Source organism: Schistocerca gregaria, chromosome 6 (assembly GCF_023897955.1).
Source record: "Schistocerca gregaria isolate iqSchGreg1 chromosome 6, iqSchGreg1.2, whole genome shotgun sequence".
Lineage (NCBI taxonomy): Eukaryota > Metazoa > Arthropoda > Insecta > Orthoptera > Acrididae > Schistocerca > Schistocerca gregaria.
This window is the reverse complement of record NC_064925.1, coordinates 493,322,849-493,342,234: the sequence shown is the minus strand read 5'-3', so window position 1 is coordinate 493,342,234 and position 19,386 is coordinate 493,322,849. Positions and strand designations below refer to the sequence as shown.

The 19,386-nt window shown below is 43.1% G+C and overlaps 1 protein-coding gene across 4 annotated transcripts in view; it reads left to right on the top strand.

The window, feature by feature from the left end:
- Positions 1–1,013: 1,013 nt before the first annotated feature.
- Positions 1,014–19,386, top strand: part of LOC126278457 (uncharacterized) — a 368,379-nt gene continuing 350,006 nt past the window's right edge. For 2 of the 4 annotated variants that reach the window (XM_049978587.1, XM_049978584.1), the window contains exon 1: positions 1,169–1,957. In XM_049978587.1, coding sequence (XP_049834544.1) covers positions 1,909–1,957 — 49 coding nt within the window. In that variant the 5' untranslated portion in view covers positions 1,169–1,908. Of the gene's footprint in view, positions 1,958–19,386 lie in introns of all 4 variants that reach the window. The other 2 variants (XM_049978585.1, XM_049978583.1) reach the window with 2 other exon arrangements.

Genomic DNA, 19,386 nt, shown 5'->3' with positions numbered 1-19,386 from the left:
CTAATTCCCTCAGCATCACCCGACTTAATACGACTACAGTCCATTATTCTCGTTTTGCTTTTGTTGATGTTCATCTTATACCCTCTTTTCAAGACTCTGTCCATTCCATCAAACTGCTGTTCCAAGTCCTTTGCTGTCTCTGACAGAATTACAATGTCATCGGCGAACCTCAAAGTTTTTATTTCTTCTCTATAGATTTTAATACCTACTCCGAACTTCTCTTTTGTTTCCTTTACTGCTTGCTCAATATACAGATTAAATAGCATCGGGGAGAGGCTACAACCCTATCTCACTCGCTTCCCAACCGCTGGTTCCCTTTCATGTCCCTCGACTCTTATAACTGCCCTCTGGTTTCTGTACAAATTGTAAATAGCCTTTCGTTCCCTGTATTTTACCCCTGCCACCTTCAGAATTTGAAAGAGAGTATTGCAGTCAATATTGTCAAGAGCTTTCTCTAAGTCTACAACTACTATAAACGTAGGTTTGCCTTTCCTTAATCTTTCTTCTAAGATATGTCGTAGGGTCAGTATTGCCTCACGTGGTCCAACATTTCTACGGAATGCAAACTGATTTTCCCCGAGGTCGGCTTCTACCAGTTTCTCCATTCGTCTGTAAAGAATTCTGTTAGTATTTTGCAGCTGTGACTTATTATACTGATAGTTCGGTAATTTTCACATCTGTCAACACCCGCTTTCTTTGGGATTGGAATTATTATATTCTTCTTTCGCCTGTCTCATACGTCTTTCTCACCAGATGGTAGAGTTTTGTCAGGACCGGCTATCAGTAGTTCGAATGGAATGTTGTCTACTTCCGGGCGTGAAGAGCCAAATTTGGTATTTGATTGCATAAGCTACGTAAATGCAGTTGCAGTGTTATATGGTGACAGTAAATGTGTACCGTAACTTGTAATGTGTGTGTGTGTGTGTGTGTTCGTGTGTCTGTGTCAGAGGGTGCAGGGAAGCGTTCCTCGCTCGGAAAGCGATAGATAAGTATCGACCGCTGGCGAAGCTCTCCCCTAGTTGTCCCTGTGTGCGGACAGTGGGGCTGTATGGCGCCTGGAGCTTCGGCTTCCCGGCGAACTCGCGGAGCGCAAGCGCGCCGCCCGGCCGCGCAGGCTGTGGCCGCCGCTCCGACAGACGCCGACGCCGACGCCGACGCCGACGCCGCAGCAGTCAGCGCCGCTGCTCCTCCTCGGCCGGCAGTCGCGCCCGGGACCTCGTGGCGTAGCTGCCGCCTCGCCGGCGCGCATCCGTTCGCACCGGGCTACGTTACTTCTCGCACTCTACGGCTTCCCACGAACAACAGCATTAGACTCTTGTTCCGCACAGTGTTATTCTTACCCTTAACCTATCACCTCTGAACTGTCACTTACGAAAGTCTTTCAGACTGTGCGGCTCCAAATTACGGCGAGTCTCACTCTTAGAATAAATGATCAGCTTATCTCCCCCATAGTTCGTTCAGAATAGACGCCTCTCGTGTAATTTTCTTCTTTTACTTAGCGATTCGTTACAAATTTCACACTCAGCTGCCTAATACCGATGCCAAAGGCGACTTCTTGCTCTCGGTACGTATAAGACGTAAGCGCTTGCGTTTCGCTACATGTTGTGGATGCCCTTGCGCCAGCGACGCAGCAGAGGAAGATAGTTCCGCTATCGGGGCGAGCAGTCGACCTTGCGAACCCTTGGCACTGCTCCAGTTCCAGAAGTGTCAGTCTTGAGAAAGCGGTTGCAGTCACGTGCGAAGGAGTCGGCATCGCTTAAGAGGGAATTATCTCGTATAGATAGTCGCGGATTGTTTGTGCTGGGGATAGACTTCTGCCTGCTGACATGTTAAACAAGAACGCCACCCGTAGCGCCGCCTAGTTTGCTGCCTACCTACCAGTCACACGACGTCTGACCGTTTCTGCAGATGGCCTCCTACCACCAGTTCCTGGGACTCGCGCTGCTCGCCTTGGCAGGTGAGTACGTTGTTGGATACACTCGTAACGCTTTTTCCGTACAATTAATGCAATAGATGACGTTTTTATTACGACGAGGCACAGAGATGTGAAGTGGTCTAAATGATACTGCTTTCGCCATTCGTTCTGGATACACTATTACAATTTTGTCTGTGTAGCGCCGAGCGGGATTAGCCGAGTGGTCTGAGGCGCTGCAATCATGGACTGTGCGGCTGGTTCGGGCGGAGGTTCTTAGGATAATTTAGGTTAAGTAGTGTGTAAGCTTAGGGACTGATGACCTTAGCAGTTAAGTCCCATACGATTTCACACACATTTGAACATTTTGTCTGTGCAGCCATTGTTCTTGAAAAGTAATGCTTCTTGCAATATACCTAATTTCGAAATGACAGTATTCCATCACTTCTCAACTACTACAAGCCGAAATTATGATAGTGTATTCAGAAGGAAGTAGCAACAATCAAATTGTGAAAGAATTATTATTTAGTCAATCATTCTTTCAGCCTAGTCTCATTCCTGTGAATATAGTATAAATCCGAATCTTAGCAACAAAATGTGAGAGACTTATTACAGCCGAGATGTTGCTCTCGACAGAACAGGAACTGTACGGTTGTTTAAAACAATTATTTATTCTTCAGTCACAGTTGCAGTAATCTCACATGCAGATCTTACACAGCCACAACATTATCGACCTAAAGATGATCCAGAAAGACCGAAGCCTGCCGTGTACTTAAAAATGTGCAACTAAAACTGAAGAATAAATGAGAATTGTTAAACATTTCAGAAGCTGTTAAGCAATAGTTTCTACTTTGGCAAAAGCGTCCATTAGTCTCAAGGTGCTCGTTACAATAATAACTTTGCATTTAATTTCTCCCTGACTTTTGAAAACCTCAGCTGTAAGCAATGGTGATTTTGAGAAATTGCACAGTAATTAAATATGGTTCAAATGGCTCTGAGCACTATGGGACTTAACATTTGAGGTCATCAGTCCCCTAGAACTTAGAACTACTTAAACCTAACTAACCTAAGGACCTCACACACATCCATGCCCGAAGCAGGATTCGAACCTGCGACCGTAGCAGTCGCGTGGTTCCGGACTGAGCGCCTAGAACCGCTAGACCACCGCGGCCGGCTGCACAGTAATATTTCAATAAATTCTGATAAAGAGATATTTCAAGTACATCCACTGTGATTATTTTATTCAAATAAGTCATTGTTTTTAAATATTACTAGAGTAACGGCAGATTTTTAAAATTCCAGCCTAAATTTTATTATTGAAAATACCTCAGTGGTTATGGAACTTTTTTAACTTGCAAACTGAGTGCACTTATCAGTTACCATTGTTACGAATTGTTTTTTGCTGGGCGAGTTAACGAACTTTACTGCGAAAGCTCTCAAAACTACAAATTAGAAGGTCCGCATTATTCCCGTTATGATACAAAAATTTGCATTACCAGTTTGTGAAATAACGAAATACAACCTCAAACATTAACTTGTGATTCGGCACAATATAAAATTAATTGTAGTGTCGTCTTAGCACAGTACGTGAAGATTGTTAACGATACCCCTTAACATTTCTGTCATCACGTAAATTCACGTATACAGTAGTGAGGGACACAACATTGTTTACTAGCTTAATGAATTATGCTCATTTGCTTGGTTTGTCAACAACATCTGAAGCGCGCTTGGGTTCAGCAAAATGATCAGGATCTTTACCTTCGCAGTTATCCACATCAGCTTCACATTTATAAAAATTGTTCCTGAATAGCATTTGCTGCTGAATATTGGATGTGTTGGTAGTACTAGCAGCCATGTTTTGGCACATACCGCTGTTTACGTGCACACATCGTGACAAAGTTGACATTAGTGTGAATCTGAAATTAGGGGCAGAGCTGACATTTTTCGGTTTATAATAAAGCAAGCAATATGAGTAAACCACGACACATACCATGTTTTCAATGCAATAAATCTGTTTCTCATAGTGGTGCCTTAAGCAGTCCTCTCACATGGACGGGGAGCTGGTGACGTCACGGGGGGGAACTCCATGTCCCACTATATTGAGGAGCGCGAAATGAAGAATGTGCAGTGTCAGACTTTTGCCTCGTGGAGTGGAATATGGTCAATGCGATACAACATCGTTTCTTGTAACACAAGCAGAACTCACGAGCCGCCATATTGAATTAAATTAAACAACGTGTTTATTGGATTTTCTTTATCATAGAGTACGTGATACGAATATAAGCTGTTCCCAAGCGTCTGCAAAATGAGTATCTCTTGAAAACGTGTCATTTTGGCTGCGACTTGTTGTAGTAAAGCTACATGAAACTACATATCGGTAGATAATGGCGTCCTGTATTCGATGTTTTAGTGTTATAACTTATGTGCTATGTAAGTACACCGTTTGAATGCTACTGTACGATAGTGATCTATCGAAAAATCGTTTTGATGCACTTTGTCGCAATTAAATATCAGTTAATGACAGGTCTAGAAACAGTCTTTGCGCTGAAACTTCCTGGCAGATTAAAACTGTGTGCTGGACCGAGACTCGAACTCAGGACCTTCGCCTCTCCCATCTGAGCTACCCAAGCACGACTCACACCCCTTCCTCACAGCTTTACTTCTACCTGTATCTCGTCTCCTACCTTCCAAACTTTACAGAAGCTCTCCTGCGAACCTTGCAAAACTAGCACTCCTGAAAGAAAGGATATTGTGGAGACATGGCCTAGCCACAGCCTGGATGGATGTTTCCAGAATGAGATTTTCACTCTGTAGCGGAGTGTGCGCGGATATGAAACTTCCTCGCAGATTAAACCTGTGTGCCGGACCGAGACTCGAACCCGGGACAAGTAGTGCACTTGCCCGCGAAAGGCAAAGGTCCCGAGTTCGAGTCTCGGTCCGGCACACAGTTTTAATCTGCCAGGAAGTTTCATATCAGCGCACAATCCGCTGCAGAATGAAAATCTCATTCTGGTGTCTTTACGCTGTCTACACCACACGAGGAGGTCTCTCGTTGTGATGAATCTGTAGCTTAGTTGATGGAGTCTTAAGCTGAAAATAAGGAAGTAGTTAGTTCGCGTTCACATCCTTCGGTTTTTTTTAATTTTCATGGTCTTTCTTATTCATTTAGTAGAAATAGTATGTCAAATTCAATGTTATTTGTTATAAATAATGTAACTCCTGCAATTCTTGTTGCAGTCCGCCTCCGTAACGAAACGGTAGCGTTACCGCTTACCACCCAGGGGACCTGAGTTCGATTCCCGGCAGGGGACTGGGTGATGTGTGACCATCATCATTGACCTGCAACTCGCCGAAGTGGCGTCAACTAAAAAGGACTTGCAATATGGCTGCCGAACTCCCCCGAATGGGGCCTCCCGGCCAACAATGCCATACGATTATTTCTTTTTTTTCCCTTGTTGCAAAGGCCAACGGCTGGAATGTTTCCCCAGTGGCCAGAGCTGTATACGTAACTACTACTCTACGTCTGGAACCAAACAAAAGTTACACAGTGGAAGCTATACGTAAAATGAAGGTGGAGGAGGCAGGAAAGGAAATCATGATACTGATGTCAGCTGCATTGGGACATTACTCGGAATCAGTGGCTACTAATGAAAATGCATACCAGACTAGGATGCAAACCTGGGACCTCCTGTTTGCTAGGCAGGTGGGTTAACCACAGCGCCATCCGTGACACAGCGCTATCGAAACTGCGCGGGCTATCTCGGGACGCCTCAGCGCCATCTATTCGCAGTCCCTCTTCTTTTCCTGCATGCTCGCCACTCTGAGATTCCAAAAGGAGGTTGGACGTACTTGTGCATCCGCACTGAAGAACGTGGATCCATTCCTCATCTAGGGGACTCAGCTATATGAATGTGTGGTGTCTGCACTTTCGGACATGAATACCCCGAAAGTTTTTGCACTTATGAAACTTTACGTGAAATGTATATACGTCTGAGTTTTCCATTAGCTCATGTCTGCATCTTACCGGTAAATTTCTTTTTCAGTTATGGTGTGCAGCTTCGAAAAAACTTTCTGCTCCATTCAAGTGAAGCTACGAAACGAATCTCGATCTTGAAATCTGTGTGATGAAGAAAGCTATTTCAGAGTGCTGGTAGTCAATTCAGCAACGAGAATACGGATGTTATGCATCCGAAAACTGACATTAGACTCTATACCTTAACTCCGTTCAATTTAAAACCTAAAAGTGATGAAAATTCATTTGAGTTAGGAGGGACGTTGATGAAAAACACACGCTATTTGAAAAATGCACCAAATCCACAGTTTTGGAGATATGGCAATGAAATTTTGTCCCACACTTTACATGAAAGTGACACATTTACATATAAAATCCTTTGATTATGTATATTCAACTTTTTTTGAATGAACTATGAAGATTTATTTTCAAAAAAATAATGTATGTTCCTTTTACTCAGAAAGTATTCAACAGATTTCTACAAAAAATTCTCTGCTTCATCTCTTTGTAAGTCGTAAGCTTCCCTCATGAGGGTTTTGGAATAGGTCAAATAGGAAAATTTTCCTATTTTTAATTATAATTCCACAAGTACTATTTTAAATTCATGCAAAATTTCAAGCACTTTGCCACATATCTCAGCTTGAAATCAGAATTTCAAAATTTGCTCTTGAGACGAAGTTTTTAAGGTTTACAGAAATATATGTACAAAATTTCATAATTCTAGGATACATAGCATTTACAATTTGTACAGAAACCAGATGGCAGTTAATAGAATCGAGGGGTATGAAAAGGAAGCAGTGGTTCGGTAAGGAGTGAAACTAGGTTTTAGAGTATCCCCGATGTTATTCAATCTGTATATTGAGCAAGCAGTAAAGGAAACAAAAGAAAAGTTCGGAGTAGGTATTAAAATCCATGGAGTAGAAATAAAAACTTTGAGGTTCGCCGATTACATAGTAATTCTATCAGAGACAGCAAAAGACTTGGAAGAGCAGTTGAACGGAATGGACAGTGTCTTGATAGGAGGGTATAAGATGAACATCAACAAAAGCAAAACGAGGATAATGGAATGTAGTCGAAATAAATCGGGTGATGCTGAGGGAATTGGATTAGGAAATGCGGCACTTACAGTAGTAAAGGAGTTTTGCTATTTGGGGAGCAAAATAACTTATGATGGTCGAAGTAGAGAGGATATAAAATGTAGACTGGCAATGGCAAGGAAAGCGTTTTTTAAGAAGAGAAATTTGTTAACTTCGAGTATTGATTTAAGTGTCAGGAAGTCGTTTCTCAAAGCATTTGTATGGAGTGTAGCCATGTATGGAAGTGAAACGTGGACGATAAATAGCTTAGACAAGAAGAGAATAGAGGCTTTCGAAATGTGGTGCTTTAGATGAATGCTGAAGATGGGATTGGGTTGATCACATAACTAATGAGAAGGTATTGAACAGAATTGGGGAGAAGAGGAGCTTCTGGAACAACTTGACTAGAAGAAGGGATTGGTTGGTAGGACATGTTCTAAGACGTCGAGGGATCACCAATTTAGTATTGGAGGGCAGCTTGAAGGGTAAAAATCGTAAAGGGAGACGAAGAGATAAATACACTAAACAGATTCAAAAGGATGTAGGTTGCAGTAGGTACTGGCAGATGAAGAATCTTGCACAGGATAGAGTAGGATGGAGAGCTGCATCAAACCAGTCTCAAGACTGAAGACCACAACAACAACAACAGCATCTGAGGAAAACGTACATAAACTTTAAAAAACTAACTTTTCAGGAAACGTAATTTAAAGTTCAGCCTTACTTTTTCCTTGTGTCACTTCTTCAGAAGGCACCACATTTGTACTCTGGGTCGTATTTCTTTTCAACGCTTCTCTTCAGGATTCTTGTCGCCTCTCTTCTTTCCTTTACCAGGTCTTCAACTGACTTTTCACTTACAGAGAAGCAATGTAAATCTATTTTTCTCAGTATGTCTTGAGTGAAATTTCTTATCTTGAAGCCCATTCTTTCTAATGCATTCATCCTCCGACGTTCCCGTCATTACGTGCAATAACTGCATCGTAAGTTGCAATTCTGACAACTGTAGCAGATGCAAATGTGGTTTTAGGGTAATGTTTCCATATTAGTGAATTTAGAGACTCATTTGGATTTTGGGTTTTGCCGTCAACACACTTTTTGAGGAGTGCAGGATCGGCCAAAGATGACCCATAAAACCAAAGAGTATGTATCAGGGCCTTCTAGATGTATCCCGCACACGTTTGGTTGAAAGTAATACACATAATCGTTGTTCACTGAGCTGATATTGTAGTGCTGCTTAGAAACGTGGGCGTCGCAGGGAGGCCGCTTCACACTTTTAATTGATTTATAGGCACTTTGGACGCGATTTCGACGTTGAAACTTTGGAAACTTATTGTCCATGAGTTGTACTAACAAATAAAAAATAAATCGAAAATTCACATTTTTGGTCAATTTCATCAACATCTCCCCTTAACGAATAACTTTTGCTATGTATCACAGATCGTTGGACTACGTTATGTACTGTTTCTCTGTCAGAAATTCGCTTTTCCAGCCATCTACGAGTCCAGAATCTTCTTCACAACTTTCTCCGCTCTTCTTCGACAATTGCTAACAGAGTTAACACAGCTGTTTTAAGCACGTCCGATTGCGTAAGGAAACTATGTGGTCTGCGAGCCAAATAAAGCCGACAACGGCTGCCGGAGAGCGCTCAGGGAGCAAATCTCGTTAAGCAGCTCGTACCGCGTGTGGACGGCCCTCTCTCTCGTGAGGCCGGATGTCGTGTCAGCATTCACGCCGCGTCAGTTCCCACGTTCCGTGTGAGGGCGGATTAACTGTCGAGTCGAGATCTTTATTTATCTTTGTATCTCTGTTGCACAGAAAATACGTGCGTAACACTGCAAATGCCGACGATTGTGTAGTCTGTCTTCTTCGCAAAGAAAATCCATCTACATCTACATCATACTCCCCAAGCCACCTAATGGTGTGTGGCGGAGGGTACTTTCGGTACCACTATCTGATCCCTCCAACCCTGCTCGACTCGGGAATACGACATGCGACATTAAAGTAATGAGACTGATGTGAAAAAAAATGTTGCTTACCATTTTAGTCAAGATTAGTGTAGGCTCCTTCAAAGTAGTTCCCTTCTGATTGCACATTTTCCAGCGCTTCTGTCATTGATTGTAAAATTTCTGGAACTCATCTTCTGTAATATCCTCCAAGACCGTCGTCACAGCTCTTTGGACGTGTTGTTTTGGCTCTTTGAAATAGAAAAAAGTCTCACGGAGAGATATCTGGTGAATAAGGTGGCTGTGGTAGTACTGAAATTTGTTTTCAGGTTAAAAATTGCTGTACTGACAGAGCAGTATGGGCTGACGCATTATCGTGATGCAGAATCCAATTATCAGCAATGTGGCACGGACACGGAGAACGCTTTTACGAATTCTTTCTAAAATTTCTTTGTAGTAAGATTGGTTAACTGTTTGTCCAGGAGGCACCCACTCTTTATGAAAAATTCCCTTGGAATCAAAGAAGCACACAAGCATGCATTTCACTTTTGACTCTGACATGCGAGCTTTGTTAGGTCTGGGTGACCCATTTGAGCACCATTGCGAAATTTCGTGTTTTGTCTCTGGATCGTACTGAAAAAACCAACTTTCATCACCAGTGTTAACACGATTCTAACAATTCTGGATTGATTTCCGTTTGCTCTAACAGATCGGCTGCCACATTTTTCCGTGTTTCTCCGTGTTGTGATGTGAAATTTTTGGGAACCATTTTTGCACAAATCTTTCTCATACCAAGATCTTCAGTTATTATTATACGTACCGTTTCTCGATTGATGTTCGGTTCTTCTGCAGTCATCCTCACGGATAATCTTCGATCAGTCGTAGGAGTTCACGCACCGTGGTCAAGTTCTCATCCGTCGATGAGGTTGATGGTCGTTCACTGCGGTCTTCATCTTCAACATTCGTTCTGCCTTCACTAAACATTTTATGCCAATGAAAAACTTGAAGTCTTGACATTACCTCCTCTGCAAAAGCCTTCTGAAGCTTACCGTAAGTTGTCGTCGCGTTTTCACCCAATTTAACGCAAAAAGAAATGGCATACCGTTGCGCAATATTATGCGGTTCCATCTCCATGACGAGAGGCACAAACACGTGTTAACTTATTACAGCACAACTCACGACAGAGAAGTTGCATCGATGTGCCGCTTGGACTAGAAGCAGGTTATAGACCAAGGTCAAAGGTATTGGGCCTATACAAGCCTGCAGGGTTGCCACATCTTGTAAAGAAATGCAGTCTTATTACATTATTGTCGCAGCCTGTACTTTGTGGGAAGAATGATTGTCGGTAAGCCTCTATATTTGCTCAAATTTCTCGAATTTTCTCCTCGTTGTCATTACGCGAAATGTATGTTGGGGGGAAGTAACATGTTGTCTGACTCCTCCTGAAAAGTGCCATCCCGAAATTTCAATAGTAAATCTCTCCATGATTCCATTCACTTCCATTACTTGCTGCTAAAGCTTGCATTCGTTACTGTTCGATTCTGTAACTGGTTTGTTTGTAGCAGTGTCAGCTGTACATCGACAGTGGTATGCAGCACTATAGATACGCCGATGAGCCAAAACATTATGACCATCTGTTTAATGGCGTGATTTTGCACTTTTCAAACACAGTAAACAGGTAATTTGCTTAGCATGAATTCTGCAAGTCCTTGACGGTATTCCAGAAGTATGTGACACCATATGTCTATGCACAGCTCAACCATTCCCTCAGATTACGGGATGGTGGTTCACAGGCACACAGCTGGCAGCTGATATGTGTTCCAGTGCGTACAGATCAGGCAAATTTACTGGCAGAGACATCAGTGTGATTGAATGCAATGCCCTGCACACCACTGTACATGATTCTGACCTCGTTTCAAGGACAGTTATCATTTGGAAGATATCACCATCGTAGGGCCAGATGTCAAGCATGAAGTGATGCAGGTGGTCCGCAATAATGTTCACGTATTTCACTGTTGTCATGATGTGTTCGATTAGTCCTGCAGATCCCATAGAAGTCGAAGTCAATGTACCCCATAGCACAATTCTGCCCTCACCGTCATGCATCTGTGGCACGGCATACGATTACTGCAGCCATTCGCCTGGATGATGCCGTGTAAGGACCCAGCCATCGGCCTGGTGTAGCAATAAATGCGACCCACTCTATGGGCATCATGTTTCTATTGATCCACGGTCTACACAGGAGTGTGTAGGGGTCGTATGATGTGGAGCTCCACCCATAAGGTTAGCCGAGAGCGCTAATGCACGGCTTCCTGGACTTGGGTAGGTGCACCGGCCCCGAATCGAATCCACCCGTCGGATCACCGTCGTCGGTCGCTGTGCTGGCCAGCGTGGACGTGGTTTTTAGGTGGTTTTCCACATCCTGCTAGGTCAATGCTGGGCTGGTCTCCACGTTCCGCTCAGTTATTCGACTCGCAGACATCTGAACACGCTCCATTATTTACACTCGACGGAGGCAGCAGGGGTACACTAATTCCATCCCAGGGGGGTGGGGGGTGGTACGGGGTGGCGGCAGGAAGGGCATCCAGCCACCCCTTTCCACTAACCTTGCCAAATCTGTTCCTAACAATGGCGACCCTGCCTCAGTTTGGGACATGGCAGCAGTGATAGAAAGAAAGAAAGAAAGAACAATGGCCTTTGAACTGTGTCTTTCGAAATACTTATGCCAGCCTCAGCATTGTACTATGTCTAAGATCTGGAACAGATCGCTGCCTATCCTGGTTACACAGTGGGGGTTCCTCCGACCTCAGCGTTTTGTGGTGAGACATGGTTGTCCAATACCATATGACCTACTCGTTATTCCACCATCCTTCAACCACTTTCCATAGTTGCTCGCGACAGTAGAACGCCAACAGGCCGTTTTAGAGATTCTCATTTCCAACTGCAGCGGCACAACAATGTGCTCTTTGTCAAAATTCTTTATATCAGTAGATTTCTGCGTTTGCGGCCCGTATCTTCACGATAATGACTGCCCTTTCGTCACTCTTCGGTTTACATTCTTGCCTTACTGCGTCGCGTGCCCCCAGCACCACCAGGAGTCATTCAACCTCGCGGTGGGCAGTGGTCATCAGTGTAGGTCACGAAGATGCAGATGTAAAATTATTGTGGAGTGATTGTTGTCGCAATGGGAGCAACTGGGTACAGCTTAATTGGGCCACTCTTCCAAAGTATATAGTGGAACCCGTACACGAGATGTGTATCGGCCAACAGTACATAAATAGAAACGTAAGTAAAGTCTTACGGCATTCTTGACTGGGACACGATGTAGGGCAGGTTCAGCCGACTTATAGGAAAGGTTTTTCTCTCCCTCTTCGCACCTTTCCTTCACGAAATCTGAGAATTGTACATTTGAGTGTTTTTGATAAGTGTGGGAGACTATCAGGGACAATTAGTATAAATAGTGAAGGTCGCAGAAAATCTCATTTATGAAAATGTTCGGTTTCGCCACGTGTAATCGGCCACCTTCAAATTATGAGCGCCATTTAGCCCAGGCTGTTCACAACACTGCTAGCTCAAGCCAAACGGTAATCAAGACTTGAAGATGGCCGATTAAACGTGCCAAAACCAATCATTTTAATAAACGAGATATTCTCCGATCTTGACTATTTTTACTAGTTGATGATCAAAAAGAGATCTCTGTTACCTTCATAGTACGTTGGCTAAAACTATGGCAGTAATGGAGTGCGTATGTGTAGTGAGGTGTCATGTTTGTGTTGGATGACCATGGCAAAAGGAGGAGTGTGGATCCTGTCGAGTAGTATCAAGGTGGTCGCAGCGCTTAACGTCCCCATTGACGAAGAGGTCACCATCTGTCGCATACCCTCTGTTCAGGACGCATTCCGGTGAGGTTTGGTATTTAATCGAAGGCACTGGCGCAAAATCTGGTGGTCAGTGAATCTACGCCACCACCCCTCTTCCCTCATGGCGTAAAAGTAAAGGGAAAGCAGCTAACGGCACGTAGCATACACGGTAACAGGTGGATTCTGCGATGCAAAGTCGTTGGCATCTCAATGCTAAACGTACCCTTCGCTGCGCATCACTATCAACGTATAACTAATGCTGCTGGTAAAACAAACTCAGCAATCCCAAATGCGTGCTTGAGAGCAGAGTGTAAAGTAGACATTAATATTATTAACAGCAAATATCGTGGGCTAACAGAACTGTTTCCAAACAAGACACACAGCGCCTGCCATGCGGATATTTTCAGTGTAACGGAGATACGAAGTGACTGGGGGTAAGTGATCAAACTATTTGCAAACATCAGAAAGAGACGTCGGAGGAGACGGATCCCTCACACCAAAATACTCAGAAAATTTCCCCAGAATGCATCCGAAATTTCGTTGGTGAATTTTCAACTCACTCTGTACTCCTCCTGTCGGTTCATCTGTAAGTGAACCGAACTATCATTTTCGTTTATGTTACTTCCATATTTATGACAGTATTTTAAAAAATGCTTAGAGGCGTTTCAGTTCTCAGAACAACAACGCTGGGGTGTAGTACAAATAGATTTAACACGTGCAGTAGACATGCGCTCCGAATATTAAAAATAAGTTCTGTCAAATTGGAAGTTTGTATCAAGTCTGGCTTCGAACACAGCATTTTGTCTCTCAGCTATCCTGCCCATTAGCCATAAGTTACAAGGTTGGGAACACCATCTGAAGCACGTGTTTTTAGGTTTATGAAACCTTTTCTCTCCGGTGAAATGTTCGTGATTGCTTGTCACGCTTGTGTAACGATATAAAACATTATTTTCGAAAACCGAGTGAATAAATAAAATTTAGCAAACCAGGGAACATTTGCACCAAGAGCTGTTTATATTCTAGAAATACAGTCCGATGCAAAACCCTCTGTTAGAAAATTACATTTTACGGTAGTAAAATTATACTTTGCAGTGCAGTGTGCGTCGTTTTGAAACTTCGTGACAGATTAAAACTGTATGAGTGGCCAGGATTCGAACCCGGAACCTTCGCATGCACTGCTATGGCCGATTGGGATGTCCGTATGCGAATCACGACCTGCCCTCACAGGTCCTTCCCACGAAGGCAAGTTTCCGTGTTAATGTTCCGATCCGGCTCCTAGATTTCATCTTTCAGGAGTCACTTGTATTGAAGTCCACCGCCACTGAAGCCACAATTAAGAATTTAGTGTATCACACCTGAAATCAGCATCCATTAAATAGTAATGCCAGGGGTGCCTACACTTGCTGAGCATTTTGGCGTTATATCAAGATTACAAGGTGGTTAAAAACTTCAGTTTATAAGACTATTCTTTTAAAAATATAGGATGTCCGGGAAGCAGGGATGAATATTAAAGTGCTATAGAATTGATTGAAAATGTAATTTTTTTTAACAAACACATTAAGCAACTTCCCCCACTTATCTATATGAAAAACTATATCCGCCATATGACCATCCAAGGCCGCTCGGCAAAGAGCAATGCAATTAATTGAAATTCTCCATGACACGTTGACAAACATCTGGCAGGATGCCGTTAATAACCCTTTTAACTTCATCCTTCAATTGGTGTACTGTTTGTGGTTTGTTCAAACAACTTCTGATTTCACAGATACCCTCAAAAAGTCACTAGGATTAAGATCGCATGATCTAGCAGGCCATTCCTGTTTGCCACGTAGAGAGATAATTTTTTGACGAAACTTTTCATTCAGCAGAGCAATCGTTTCACGGGATCTGTGACATTCCGCATCATCTTGATGAAACCAAAAATAGTCATTTTCATCAACAACAGGGAAAAACCAATCAGAAAGCATGTTGCGGTAACGGTCGCCGTGTATAGTCTCAGTAGCTCCCTCATCATTTTCAAAAAAGTACTGGCCGATCATTCCTCGTGCACAGAACCCACACCACACTGTCGTGCGTCGTGGATGCAACTCATCTTCCACAGTCACTCGTGGATTTTAGTTACCCCACATTCTGCAGTTCTGCTTACTAACATACCCACTAACGTGGAAGTGTGCCTTTTCTGAGAAGATTATTCTTTTTGTGAAGTTCTGGTTCTCCCCGTGTCACTCCAAGACCTACTGAGCAAATCGTTGTCTGCTTCCATGATCTACAGGCTTCAACTGTTGTGTAAGTTGCATCCTGTACTCATGCATTTTCAGATCTTTTGAAAGGATTTGATACAGTGAACCTGGTGAGAAATTCAGCTGTTAAACTCGTCCGCGAACCGGTTTTCCGGGGCTTAGGGTCACACTGTCACGCAAAACAGCAACGTTTTCTTGTTTCGAACAGAACGCGATCGTCCCGTTTTCTTAACGTTTGAAACAGAACCAGTGGTCTCAAACTTCCGGATCAACTTCCGAACTTATGATTTAGTTGGAGCAACATTACGACTGAGTCTCAGACGCAATTCACGAACGGTTGCAGAGGGACTTCCACTGTTTTTGTAATAATTTCTTATCACTTGGACACGTTACTCAGTTGTCATCTGCTCCATGACGGAAATAAACATAAAAAACAATGCTCAGCACACAAAAGCAATCAGCCTACTAATTATGAAAAAACCACGGCTGCCAACTGTCATATGACAAAATGGCGCAAACTTTAAATTCGTCCTTACTTCCAGGACATACATATTTTGTCGATATCTCGGAATTCATATCTACTACGAAGCGGAAGCACAGAGGAGCAAAAAGAAGCAGGTATGGGCATGCGTGTTCAAATACAGAGGTATGTAATCAGGCAGAATACGGCACTGCGGTCGGCATAACATATAAGACAACAAGTGCCTGGCGCAGTCGTTAGATTAGTTACTGCTGCGACAATAGAAGGTTATCAAGATTTAAACAAGTTTCAATGTGGTGTTATAGCCGGTGCACGAGCGATGGGTCTCAGCATCTCCGAGGTAGCGATGAAGTGGGGAATTTCCCGTGCGACTATTTTGCGAATGTACCGTGGATACCACGAAGCCGTTGAAACATCAAATCTCCGGCATCGCTGCGGCCGGAAAAAGATCCTGAAAAAACGGAACCAACGACGACTGGAGAGAATCGCTCAACGTGACAGTAATGCAACCATTCCACTAACTTCTGCAGATTTCAATGCTGGCCCATTAACAAGTGTCAGCGTGCGAACCATTTAACGAAACATCATCGATATGGGGTTTCGTAGCCGAAGGCCCATTCCTGTACCCTCGATGATTGCACGACACAAGGCTTTATGCCTTGTCTGGGCCCGTCAATACCGACATTGGATTATTGATGGCCATAAATGTGTTGCCTGGTCGGACGAGTGTCGTTTCAAATTGTATCAAGTGTACGGACGTGTACGGGTATGGAGACAACCTAATGAATCCATGGGGCCTGTATGTCAGCAGGGGGCTTTTTAAGTTGGTGGAGGCTCTGTAATCGTGTTGGGCGTGTGCAGTTGGAACGATATGGGATACGTCTAGATACTACTCTGACAGGTGACACGTACGTAAGCATCCTGTCTCATCACCTGCATCCATTCATGTCCATTGTGCATTTGGAGGGACTTGGGTAATTCTAGCAGGATAACACGACACCCCACACATCTAGAATTGCTACAGAGTGTATCCAGGAACACTCTTCTGAGTTCAAACACTTCCGCTGGCCACAAAACTCCCAAGACACGAACATTATTGAGTATATATGGGATGCCTTGCAACGTGCAGTTTAGAAAAGATCTAGACCCCCCCCCCCCCCCCCCCCGTACCCTTACGGATCTATGGACAGCCATGCAGGACTTATGGTGTAAGTTCCCTCCAGCACTAATTCAGAGATTAGTTGGGTCCGTGCCACATCGTGTTGCGGCACTTCTGCGTGCTCGCGGGACGCTATACGATATTAGGCAGGTGTACCAGTTTATATGGCTCTTCATTGTATGAGGAAGCGTGGTGCCTGTTCTTCCGGAAATGACCAAAAAACAGACATCACGCATTTATCTAACTGATACGCCTGATTGGGCAATGGATCCACCTTCTTCAGTGGGGATGCACAAATACGTCCGGTCTACTGAGGCAATCTCATAGTAGCGAACATGAGTGAATGGACCGGGTGGCGCTCGGTGTGAATGTGGATCGGTCGTGAGGAGTGCCGAGATCGCACAGTTGCGATACGGCTTTGTCCCGGATGGCGCAGTGGCTCTCTCACCTGCCTAGTACTCAGGAGGTGTCGTGTTCGAATCCCGGTTCGGTTTACATTTACACTCGTGGCCGCTGATTCCACGTGTCGTCCCGATGCAGCTGACCGCAGTACTGCGCTTCAGTTTACATATACAACAGTTTCTCGCTGCCGTCCTGGGACATCAGTTGTATTGCAGAATGACATCATCCCTAGACTGGAAATATCTTACGGAGTATGGTAGCAATGAACTACCATGCTCCGCTTATTTTGAAAGCTTAAAGACGGGAACAGGCACAACAAACTTGCGAAGTCATGTAAAGAAAAAATATACACAATAGTTCTTGTGAGAGAAGGTAAATTTTATTGATGTATCTCTAATTTTAATGTCGTGCCATAAACTATGGATAATAACTGAACCCTTAATTTTGTGCTAGCTTCAGGATGAAAACTGAACCATTCAAAACTGACGATGCAGGTCATCAACTTGTGATTTCCCGCTGTCGCCGCGTCCATCTCTGTCACCGTAGGAATCTTTGACTGACACAGTGATATTTCTGCTGCTGCCTCAACCCCATATCGATCGTGATGTCCTACTCCTGCACCATCATTAAAAATTTTCGGCTTTTTTGAAGTCTACGTTTATTACTGCAAGTAATATCAATAAAAAACCTAAAATCAGTTATTTCAGTGCAGTTATTTTGTGTGCATTTGACAGGTGAAGGGAAGAGCTGAAACCGGATGTTCTGCGATAAGCGCCATCGTTATTTTCTCCATGGCGCGTTTCTGGATATTCGTAATTCTGTTGCTCGCATTACTCTAGTTCGGCTTCTACGTAATAAAGCCAATATATGTTAAATTAAAGTGACTTAGACTTCTGAACTATTTAAATTGAACCCGGCCGGTGTGGCAGTGCAGTTCTAGGCGCTTCAGTCTGGAACCGCGTGACCTCTACGGTCGCAGGTTCGAATCCTGCCTCGGGCATGGATGTTTGTGATGTCCTTAGGTTAGTTAGGTTTAAGTAGTTCTAAGTTCTAGGGGACTCATGACCACAGATGTTAAGTCCCATAGTGCTCAGAGCCATTTGAACCATTTTTTTTAAATTGAACCACGAAAAACCGCTTCATTTACTCAGTGTTACCGAGATAACTCTTGTCTATGCGATCAGTTATCGAAAGTGTTTTTGGACAAATATTTAAAAGATATTGGCTCATAGTGTTTTTGGATATTAACACACTAAATTTTAAACACTGTAATGACCTGCATGTGGCCACAAATCGCAAAGTTGCTGCTAACTGTCCCATTTCCGTACGATTTTTTTCTATTCTCTTCTTCTTCTTCTTCTGCTTCGTCTTCTTTCATCACTGTCTTTCACCATCCGTCTTCTAAGTATCCAGCTATCTTTTCTTTGGTCTTCCTACGAATCTTGTACCTAAAGGTTTAAAATTTTTTATATAGTCTTGAATCGGGCGTTTTTGTAGATGTTCTGGCCAACTATTTCGATTGGAACTGATCTTCTCTTGTATAGCATATACCCAAAGCTCTGCTCTTATGTTTTCGTCTTTTAATCTATCTAATCTTGTACTGCTCCTAACTCGTTTTAGAAATTTCATTTCTTCCGCTTGTATCCTACTTTCTTTCTTTTTAGTCATTGTCCAGGTTTCGGTTGAAAATAGCAATGTGGGGGTTCGCTGTTACCTTATAAAACTTGATTTTTGTGTCTTTTCTCGCTATATTTCTTAATGTTTTATTGAATGTTTGGCATATCATTTGATCTATCTGAAGTTTGTTGTCACTGCCGAACTCAGTGTGGTAGTGCATAATATTTCAAAGGTAACTGAAGTGACTAACTTGTTCAATGGATGTTTTTCCCTTTATGATCTTGGTTCTCAGCGTTTTTGACCTTTCGAAATCCATCAGTTTTGTTTCTGGAATGGATTTTTCCTATTACATTCTTTAGAAATCTGATTCAGTCCATGGATGGTTCTTAGTAGTGAGGTTTAGTCATCCTGTGAAATAGCAAAGTTGTGTGCAAAATGCATCGTATTAAAAATATGTGATAATTTCAAACCCGGGTCAGTTTGTTGTTTTCAAGTTTTAATCATATCGTCAGTGTATATATTTTCTATTCTTTCACGTCTTACTGTTAGGAAATAATTCTTGTCCATTATGGACCTACTAGAAAACTGTAGCTGTTGGCATCGAAGGTAATTTAAAACGAATTAGCTGCAGCCAGTTTGTTTTTGTAGGCGTTTATTTTTGCGTGATGACATTTTAAGATGCTTGGC